This window comes from Pteropus alecto, unplaced genomic scaffold (assembly GCF_000325575.1).
Source record: "Pteropus alecto unplaced genomic scaffold, ASM32557v1 scaffold224, whole genome shotgun sequence".
NCBI lineage: Eukaryota > Metazoa > Chordata > Mammalia > Chiroptera > Pteropodidae > Pteropus > Pteropus alecto.
Window position 1 is genome coordinate 3,536,797 of NW_006436289.1, and position 11,487 is coordinate 3,548,283.

Sequence of the window (11,487 nt, forward strand, 5' to 3'; positions counted from 1 at the left end):
TCGCTCTCAGCCGGCGTCGACGTGCGCTGACGGACTGCGCATGCTCGCGAAGAGAGCCGTTTGTTAAAGGCGGCCTGCCGCCGCTTTAGTTATGGGTTGAGGTGTGTTCGATCTCCGTGTCCGAGACGGTCTGGCTTGATCTGTGGAGCAGCGGAGGGCCTGCCTTGACCGAGAGACGTAACAAACACAAAAGGCAGGGTTTGAAGATGGTCCTAAACTATGTGTCCATGTCCGCTGGCGATCAAGGAAACAGAGTGGCCTACCGCTCTGCCCGTGGCGACCTCAGCCCGTCGGCCTTAGCATTGGTGATGGTCTCCGGAGACAGCTTTCTCGTTACCAGACCCGAGGCGATTCATCCAGGATATACTCTTCGGCAGGCTGTGCGGCCCAGCATTCGTACGGAAAACCGTCGGGCGACTGGTGGGGCCTGGGGCCCAACGCGCTTTATAAAGGGAAGGGACCTTGATGGGCGGGACAGAAGCCGTCAGTCAAGATTCTCACCTTACCCGACCCCTGGGGTTAAACTCGATCTCCTAAGAAGCGTGCTGCAACAGCGTCTGATTGCATTTGGAGGTGTTATCGCAGCAGGCGGTCTTTCGTCTTAAAACGAATACCTCCCTCCGCCCCTTGATTAGCTTGTGAACAAGGCCTCTCTAAAATCCTTTCATGGTGCAACCGCAATCTTTAATTTTTAGAGAGATGTGTTTTCATTTTAATATAAAAATACAGAGGAGGCTTGTTAATATGGCCTAGCACAAAGAAACAGTTTACTGTTGCTCAACTCAGATGGTTTTAAGCGGCCAGAATGATTAGATCAGGAAGGAAGTAGAAGAGATTTTTTTTTCTTAGTTGCAAAACTGAGCTGATGGGACCACCCTTCCCAGAGGTCAACAATCCCTTTATTCACACTTTATGAACTTCATTCAAACAAGGGATCCGAAATTTCTCTTCTTTCCATAAGACTTACTTCCCTTCCCTGGCAGATTCTCCTACTTTGAGACTTGTAATTGAGCTTCATTAACTGCCTGTCTTAGATTATTCCCTTTACCTTTACTTGTGTTTGTGAAATGCTTCAAATTATTATCTTGGTTTATCTTTCCCTTGGGGCCCAGTAATCCTATTACCTTATCCTTAACATTTACCCTCTTTCATCTCCCTCCTTCACCTTTTCTTCGGTAATATCTAAAAACTTCAGTCTCAGCCATACTGAAAACAAAAGCAAAAACCTAAACCTTGCTACTCTTTCAAATTATTAAATTTACATTTCTTTTTTTGCCAAAGGCTCCAAATTTTTATACTTCTGTCATTTTATGATTTACATTCAATCCCAGCTTCCTTAATCAGAATCTGTTGTCCGTAAATTAACAAAAATTGGAAACAGTGATCTTACAGTCTTTTCGGAAGCTGTACATCTATTTACTTTAGCATCTTCTTTGGACTTTCTGGTTTGTCTCTACTTACTCACCATTCAACAATATATGAAGATCTCTGTGGTAAGCACTGTGGATGAACTTTGCACAGTCCTGCCATGGAGATCATGGTGTATATTCCAGATGGAGAGGCTAATTAATAGGTAATCACCACACTGAACTGTTCATTAGGTGCAGTGATAATAAGCACCGGTAGTAATGGCTTTCCATAATACTGCAGTATCTTGGTTCTCTAACCTGACTGATCACTCCTTATTGGCTAATTTTTTTTTTCTAACAATACGTTTCCCAAGATTTAAAGCATGGTATTGGAAAAAAGTTAGTGGGGTTGGAAGTGCCAGTTCTTTATGTAAGCAAGTAGACTAGCTTTTTCCCAGTGGACTCATCTTAAATTATGTTCAGACAGCAAAATTACCACACACCATACAGAACTGAATTGTTGGAACTACATCTTAAGAATGTTGATAAACCAGGGAACTTCCATAAGAATAATTAAAATGGGTCATAGGAAAAGTGTTTGAAAGAATAATAGCTCTCTTTTATTGAGTGCTATGTGCAAGGCAATGTGCTAAGGGCTTTTAATTTGGTGTTTATTCAGATATTGAGAATTTATTCTGTGTCTGCTACTACTTGTGCTAAGCACTTAGAATAAAGTTGTGAACAAGATAGATAGGGTCTCTGCTTTTATGGAGCTTTATATATGTTATTTAATTCTCACAACATCCCATAAGAGAGGTATTATACTTTCTTTACTTTTTTTTTTTTTCTGCTGAGAAACTAAGGCACAAAAAGTAAACTTTCCAAAGTTATGCTGCTAGTAAATGATAGAACTATGCAGCCCTTCAAGCCCAGGTTCCTCATTTGAACCATGCAACCCAAATAGGATTTACTATTTTCTCAATTCTCCCAAGGATAATATATAACTAATACTATTTTAGATATCTAAAAAAATGTTAATTCATAATAATATACGATGGATGCCTTTAGGCTGGGCAATGCAATAACCCATGGTTGAGAAAGGAATCCCAAACCTATATGCTAAGAGTTTTAGACAGGGAAAGAATAAAATTAAGGCTGAACGTAAGGATTTTCATAAAACTTAAGAGATGCCTAATAGTGGAAAATACCACCTCACAAAGTAATGAATTAACACCCCAAAGTTCAAATAGAGACTAAATCCAGTCAAGTATGAAATAGGATTCGCTGACTTCTTCGATTTTTTCCCATTTATCCTATGATTCTCTCCATTAAAAAATAAATGATTCAAAGAGGAAATGGAAAACTGGGGGATGAGAAGAGAAAAATGAAGTATAATATATAGAATAACCATATTTACCGTGCAAGCCAGGACACCTGTGAGTGGAAGAGGTTGTCATCAAACTGGGGCGACAGACATACAAAGGGCTGTCCCAGGCAAATTGGTTGGATTATATAACCCTAGGAGAGGATACAGTATTAAATATGCCTTTAAAGTAAATTCCTTAACTTCAGGGAAAGGAGGCTGAGATTCGTCAATGAAGCAACAAAAGTCTGGCATAAAAGTGCACAAGAGGAGGGGAGGACCCATTGGGAGTAACTTTGTTTCTTTCCTGGCATGGAGTCATCAGGGCTTTGATTGAATAATAGTGTATATGTGCCAGAAAAAAAAGAAAATGGTGTGAAAAAGAAAATTACTGTTTTGACAAGAGGAGAACCTCATTTACATAAATGCTCCATCATTTTAAATCCGAGGTAATGAATATCTAAATTCTTGTTCTTAACATCTGCACTAGGGTCCAAGTTACAATGTGTTCCTAGAGTCACAAAGACTATATTGTGGAAGCAAGAGCAAACAGAAACCTCTTTCAGTCAAATTACCTGAAGTAGAGATAACTTAAGTATTCTCAAAAGCAGTCCATGTTATTAAAATATCTGTATGTTAATGTACAAAATGAATTTTTACCTAACGTCAGTGGCTAAATATAGCATGTCATTCTAAAAGATGAATTTTCTAAGCATAATACAAAAATTATTCCAAAAAATAAATACTTCTATAAGTTTTTAAAAAGCCATTGTAAATTCTTATTTGTTTTTATTGTCCCTTATTTATTATATCATACTAAGCAACTGCCCAGCATGTGTTCAAGTGGAGTCCTATTAGAATATTTACTTCCTCTACGCATCAGCACTAAAACTCTTAAAAAGAATGCCCATTTGGAGTATGGAAAAAAACGCCAACAGGAGAGTTTCCCTCAGTAGCCACATTTGGTGGCAAGCGTAACTCTAAGAGTGCTAACTTGGGAGGAAAAAAGAAGGGAGGGTGGAAAGTCTTGCAGACAGGAGGAATAAGTAGACTTTTAATGATCAAAGGCTCAACTGCTTGGCAAGCAAAATTAGTTGTCTTTCATCTCTTTGGCGATCTATTCAGATCCCACTCAGGTGAAGCTTTTTCTTTCTAGTTTCTGTCAAAAGTATTCATTTCCTAGCCAACCGAATGTGTAAGTTTGAATACCTATGATGCCATACAATCTGTTACCTGTGCTCATTGCCTATATCCATTCAATTTCAAAGTCCTGCCCATTTTATCTTCAAGGTGTCTTTATCTTATGTTTCTATAATCACTTTCATCACCTGGACTGTATTTACCTGGGCATTTAGCCTGTTTTGTTTGCCTCTCTCTACATCATAAATGTACACATAGCCTCCAGACTAAGGAGCCTAAAGCATGTTTCTGATCACTTAATTACTACTCACTCCAATGTTTCCCATAGTATATTCCACAGAACCTCCACTAGAAATACAAGATGCTCCTTTGATAAAAGACAAGATGTCAATAAATTTGAAAGCGATGCGTATTTTATCACCTTCTTAGGGAATCAATTTGTAATAACGTTAAAAGTTCTGATAATTCCTTTAGGGGGGAAAATTTTTGAATTTTAACTTCATTTTAACCAGTGTTTCACAAATTTATTTGTCCATAATTTGTCCAAAGTCTGCATACTACCTATCTTCCTGAGGAACTTAGTTTTATAAAAATAATTAGAAATGCTGCCTACTTAAAAAGCTCCATTTGCTCCCTCACCACTTTAGTTGTTAGAAATGGATTTTTATATAGCATGGCTGAATTTAGTAAGTTTTCAAAATATTATTAGTTAAGCAAATTGGTTGCTTTCCTCACTCGTGGCTTGACAAGGTTCAACCCCATCTTTATTGAACTGGGTGACTGGTCCCCATCAATGTCTTTGCCGAGTGGGCGGGAGAAGGGAGGCAAGCATACAGCTGCAGATGCCCTAGCCACTGAGGATCAAGGCATGCATTATTACTAATGAAAGCATTAGGGACATCCCCTGATGAATACAGGTAGGTGCAATTATTAAGTATGCTAATAATGTTTTTAAAAAGTAATGGTTTACTTCACTTATTTCACTGGAATATCTGAAGGCAGTCCGACTTCAAAATACACTGCTTCTAAATCAGAGGAGAAAAATAATGGCCTTCAGCTTCCCAAAGACCTGAGAGTAACTGAAGCAATGCAACTCTAAAAAATGGCACACTCCATAAACAGACTTTAAAGACTTTACAAAAGATGACCAACCAGCCTTCTTCCTTACTCATGATTCCCTCAGTGGTTGCTGCTCTTTTTTGCTACCGTGTCTGTACATATCCTAGTATTTTTAACTAAGTTGCTTCTCCTCATTTTCTGCTATCTAGATTGGTCAAAGTTCTTTACATTGCAAAGGAGACATCCATTTTAACCAGGTTAAGAAAAAAATGAACTGTATTGACTCAGAGCTGGAAAAGTATGATAATAGCTGATATTCTATCTACCTTTCATCTATAACAATACTTCAGTTTTCCTTTCCTTGGAGCTCCTTTTTCATAATATGTTCGTGTAATTGGGGTGAGACTTCACACCTAGTTCCAAGGATAGCAGTGTAATCTGTGTGTTATCTCTCCTAGCACATTGAAGCTCCCTGAGGGCCGATGACATGTCTCAGTTTATATTTGTACCTAGTAAGTGCCCAAAAGTGGATGTTTAATGAATGCCTGTTAAGTGAATGAATGAACTTCACAGATAGGCTATCTCTCTGGAATCTAAATCCAAAAATGGAGTATTCCAGGAAGGCAAGGGCAGGAATTGTAGTCTCTTTGGTCTAAAATTATCCAGTTGCCTGGACAGATAAGAGTAATATGGTAAAACAAAATAAGTTCTCTTTAAAGGTTTACTTCAATTTGAAATCGATCTGCCGCTAAAAACATAACCTAAAGATAGTCCTCATCCAAGATGTGGATAAATATTTTTGCACATAAATAATGCATTTAAAATTTTTCTTATGTATAATAAAAATATAGAAACTATATACACAAAATAGATGATGGATAAAGAAAAAAATGAGTGGTTACTACATACAGGTTGCTACTAACCTCTTTCACAAGGATTATTTTATTTAATCCTCACAGTCATTTTATGACCAGCTTTGGCAAACTTTTTCTGTGAAGAGCCAGGCAATAAATATTTTAGACTTCGTAATCCAAGAGATAAAATCGAGGTTAGTATGTAGGTATTTACATAACAAGAGAGAAAAAAAAGTCCACAAAATTTGTGTTGATGAATTTCAAACTATAATAATCGATACAATTTTTTTGGTAATACTGTCTTAGAGGAAATATAATTCATTTGGGGGAATAACATTTTCCTTAACTGAAGTTCAAAGTTAGTGTTCCCTATCAAAATCAACAATAAATGCTCATTTGTTAATGCTGATTTTTAATCGACTTTATGCATTTTATCTTTGAAAATGTCTGAAATTTCTTTTCATAGGTACTGTCAAATAACTGCTATCAGTCCATGAGCATATTCATTGGAAAGCACTTATACAATACCATTAAATTCTCAATATTTGCCTTTAGCATGTCATTACATTGTAGATTAATTGCTTCTAAATGAAGTGTAGGTGGAAGCAATTGCACAGTTTAAATGGATTTTTGAAGGTGGGGAGGGAGGGATGGCGCCAGCCTGCTGGCTGCTAGTGGGGACAAGGAGGAGGGCTCGGCACAGAGACAATGGCAACTGTTTCTCATGCCCTCACCCTGAGACCACGAAACTCAGTCTCTTCCTGTGTGTCTCCGGTGCTTCCTGAGCCGCCATTCCTCCACCGGAGCCCAGGCAGCCATCGTATGGAGACACTCAAGCAGCCCTAAGGAAGAGGTTTATGTGGCAAGAAACAGGCCTCCCGTCAGCAGCCAATACAACTTGCCAGAGACATGAGTAAGTCACCTTGGAAGAGGATCCTCCAGCCCCACTTGGACCTTCAGGTAGCTGTAGCCCCAGTTGAAATCCTGACTGTGACCACATGAGACCTTAAGCCAGAGCCACTCAACTAAACCACTTTCAGATCCCTGACCACAGAAACTGAAATAATAAATAAATGTATATTGTTTTCACACTGAAAAAAAAGGATTTTTGAAACATGGAAATTTTGTTTGCACCTACATCCAAGTCCAAAAGATGCTATTGGAACTGTAGTTTGAATTCAGAAAATTCATCTACTGTAAATTTGTGTAGGTAAGGAGCTCTTGCTTCTTAGGTTATTAACAGTGCGGTAAGTATACAAAGCAGCTTGAGATTGCTTGTGATTTAAACAACATTGGTTGTTGAAATGACTTAACCATAGTATGTTTGGTATTTAAGCACTATTTTGCCTATAGTTTTAGTTTTAATTCATTGAGAAATCATATCAAGCCTGCAGCAAAAGCTAATTTCCAAAGCCATTTATAGTTCAATAACAGTGGTGGACGGCAGGTCTTCAACCACTTAAAAATGTACAAACCATTCTTTTACAGAGAGCTGTACAAACATTGGCAAATGGCTGGATTTGCTCTTGCAGAGAATTTTAGTAACTGCCCAAGTGCACAAAACTATTTAGTGGTGGAGTAAGGATTAAGATTTGATCAGGCATCCTGGCCTCAGACTCCACATACTTGGTGACTATGCTATACTACTGGCAGCTGGTGGCCAAATCTAAAGTACGGTTTTCTTCAGTTCATGGTTGTTGTTGTTGTTGTTGTTGTTGTTGTTGTTGTTGTTTTGTTGTTTTGAAGCATTATACAGTAATATGTACAAAACAGTTGAAATAAAGTGCAACTAATACCTGTATACTTAGCACCCAACTTAAAATATTGCCCCACTCTTAAAATACCTTCTGTCTACACTTTGCTAACCTGTGCTCACATCACTTCCTCCCACCTGATGTAATCACTGTCCCGATTTGGGTGTCTTGCATCCCCTGATTTATTTTTTAAAACTACTTTCATTACATGTGTATCCCTAGTATATCTCTAAGTGTAACATAAAATTGTTTTACCTGTTTTAAAATAACATAAATGATATTATACTACACATATTCTTATGTGGCTAACTTATTTTCTGCACTTGATCTTGCCAGCATATGTTTAAAAATAAAACTAAATTTTAATGCCTTTTAGTGAGATAGAACCCCTTCCCCATGTGTTATATCCACCCCCTCCATGTGTTGTATCCAACCATTTCACATATTTTAGTTACCTATCTGGCCCCTGAAGGCATTTGCGCTTGCAATCCCTGATTTAAGATGGCGTTCCACTTAGCCATTTAAATATGAAGTTTTAATAACATGAGAATTTACGTGATATTGTATTATAATGATGTTATATATGACAAAAACAATATAAAACTGTATATATTGTATGTTCTAACCTATATGAACAAAATATGTTTAGAAAAGAAGTAATTTTGCCAAAACGTTTTTGGGTGGTGGCATTTTGTATGACTTGTTATATGTGCTGATTATATTTTTCGGGCCTTACAAAATTACTTTTATCAGAAAATATTTTTAAAAATTTAAATCATCTGTAAAATATTTTAATAAGGCCATTATTGTTTCTATTTATTCTTTAATCACATTAACTTTAGTTAGGTTATGTTGATATTTTTTTAACTAACATAAATCAATCAATTCTTACATTGTTCTCCTAGTAGATCACTTCAAAATACAGTCGTGGGCTGCTTAACAATAGGGATACATTCTGAGAAAAATCATTGTTAGGTGATTTCATCATTGTGTGAACATGACAGTACACTTACACAAACCTGATGGCATGGTCTACTGCACACCTGGGCTATATGGTATAATTTATTGCCTCTAGGCTACAAACCTGTACTGCATGTGACTGTACAAAGTAACACACAATTAAATCAACATGGGAGAAAATGACACAATCAAGAGCTAAACACAAGGTATACAAGGCTGCTGCCCACATATCATGGCATACTGTTTTACAGCAAACTCTTTTTTATAAGTAGAAAAATATACTCCAAAATAACAATAAAAAGTATAGTAAATACATAAGCCAGTAACATAGTTGTTTATTATCATTATTAAGTATTATGTACTATACTGCGTATTATACTTTTATATGATGGGCAGTGCAATAGGTTTGTTTACACCAGCATCACCACAAACATGTGAGTAATGCATTGTGCTAGGACATCAGGACAGCTACACTGCTACTAGGCAATAGGCATTTTTCAGCTCCATTATAACCTTACAGGACCTCCCTTGTATATGCGGTCTGTTGTTAACCAAAATATTGTTAAACATAACTGTAATCATGGATAATACACAGGGGTGATAGCCAAGAACTAGGTATAGTGCGCTAAAGAACGAATGCATTAACTCTGCTGAATCATTTGTCTTGAGCCCTATCAGCAAAGATTGCACTAACAGAAAGGATAACCTATGTGGTATTTCTAAAAAAGCAGTGCAATAGGTAAAAATTTTCCAACTTTTCTCCCGTTGAAGGAATAGTGTGCCCCAATGTGAGAACACCAACATCTAATCTGTAGAGCTGGATACATAGCCAGATAAAACTGACAAATGAGATCCATCAGCTTTTCTTGCTCTGGCTCCAAGCCGACCAAGCAAACGTCTATCTAGCATGTCTTAAGGAAGAGAGTGTACAGTACTCATCAGCCCACCTGAGCATTCCGAGTTCTATGATTATTGGCATTCTTCTTTATGTACTAGCTTCTTATAAGTTTGGTTAACATGAAACAGTCTCAGGGAATCTGATCACCTTTGGAGGCCCTTACTAAAGAGCTCCTTGATATATGAAGCCTGAAGATTAAGTCCTAGAACATGGTGTCCATATCTATGTACTGATGTTATAGGAAGTCTTATCTAGACAGTCCTCTGGTTCAGCATTTCTTAGATCACATTCCTTTCACATCTTCTGTGCTTCACAGGTGCAGTGATAATACCTCAATTCCATTTGTTTTTCAGTTTATTAACAAGCCTATATTGCCAAAATAAAGATTTGACAATCACAAATGCCAATTTCAGTATTTTCCAATAAAATCCTAACTTTTTCTCTATTAACCGGGTAAATGAACACAATGAGGTTTTTGTTTTGTTTTTGTTTGTTTTTGTTTGTTTTTTTGCCTAGGTTATCTGGTTATGTCTGCACAGTGTTTCGCATATAAATTATTTTTTAATGGCCTATTTCATTTCAGACAAAGCAAAAGATATTGCCACCCCATAGAGAATTTCAAGATTGCTGTTGGGGAATTCTGTAAAACTTGCCAAAATGGAACATAACAGCAATTCTGAAAATAATCCAGTATGTTGATGTGGGAAGACTGCGCATATAAATTCTTTAATTATGTCTCCTTTTGGCTAAATTTTAGCTTTGTGGTGTGCGAGTGGATCTGCATTTGCACTGCTGCCATAATATTTGATGGCGGTTCCACTTGGCTCCTTCCTCGGCCTGAGTTCAGAGCAATATGGCAGTTCTCTGTTGTGGACACAGTTTCTATGCTAAAGCCATCCATTTTAATAAAGTAAAGGTCTAGCCCGTTGAGCCTAGTTGAATACAGCTGTTGCATTGATCTCTTCTGATGCTACAGCCGTTGAGTTCATTTCTTTAATCACATTTTCCATACGGGTAAAAGCATGAAGCTGCTTGGTATCTTTCAGAGTGCATGCATTCTAATTTCAGAATTTAATCAAATGGAACTGGCTTCCTGACAGAGTAAACAGAGCAAAATACTGTATCCAGACCAGCTGCCAAGCTAGCAGCCTGAATTTATTTTTCCTTGCTTTGCTAAAGGCATCTTAAATTTTTGAAAACATAGTCCAGGTTAAGGAAATTTAGCATTTTTGAATCAAGACCAGTCACCTCTAATATTCTTTCATAAATACATCCATTAAATTTCAAAAGTCAGGTAGCAGAGTTAATCCTTTTTCACATATCTATGGCCAGAGAGAAAAACATATTCCTCTTCTCTATTGAACATGGGGATTGTGTACATAGGCCCTTGCCATTTGTGCTAATCTGATAGTAGAGAGTACCTGTAAATATCTGTCCATGTATTTTCTGATTACTACCTCTATATTTCTTATCTGATTCTTATAATCTAACTCATATCTGAAATCTTTCTGGGTATTTTCTATGCCGATTTTTATATATCATTCTATATATAAATATCAAAGTTTTGTATATAATATAGATACAATGTAGCAACCAAGACATGGAGAGAAATGAAAGAGTCAGCTGTGTAGACTACCTATTTCTCAATCCCCTTGGCTTGTGAAAAAAGACTTGAGGAGGTGCAGAAATATTACCAATTCCTTTGTTATTGCTAATTCTAATTTTTCCATCAGCAAAAGAGACTATTTTGTTGAATATATGTCTTTTATTAACCACAAATATTTTGTTTATGTTTCAATTTCATTTATTCTTTAGCATTATACAAGGGATGGCCTTCGGAGGGGGGACATGTAAGGACTAAGAACTTTATCATTCAGTCAGGAGATACTTAGAAATGCAGTAGCCTGAAACCAAAAGTTTCCACACCCCACAAAGTAGTTTATTTATATCCTAACTTCCTGAACGCCCTGGGATTTACCCTCCTCCCACCCTAGTTTATATCCCCAGCTCCTTTTCTAGGCCAACCCCTAGTCATATATCAACATTTAGCCCAGCTATCATTCCCTCCCAGAAGGCTTTCTTGCTCTCTTCTCTTTTGTTTCTTCACACT

At 37.2% G+C, this 11,487-nt stretch overlaps 1 protein-coding gene across 1 annotated transcript; it reads left to right on the forward strand.

Moving 5' to 3' along the window:
- Positions 1-70: 70 nt before the first annotated feature.
- On the forward strand, positions 71-3,317 carry CUNH11orf71 (chromosome unknown C11orf71 homolog). The gene has a single exon (XM_025047463.1). It carries the CDS (start codon positions 207-209, stop codon positions 603-605), a length of 399 nt encoding a protein of 132 aa, XP_024903231.1. The 5' UTR covers positions 71-206; the 3' UTR covers positions 606-3,317.
- The last annotated feature ends 8,170 nt before the right edge of the window (positions 3,318-11,487 follow it).

Bases quoted from the DNA above. Each gene is read 5' to 3' on its own strand.
- CUNH11orf71 (XM_025047463.1), top strand. From the start codon at position 207: ATGGTCCTAAACTATGTGTCCATGTCCGCTGGCGATCAAGGAAACAGA.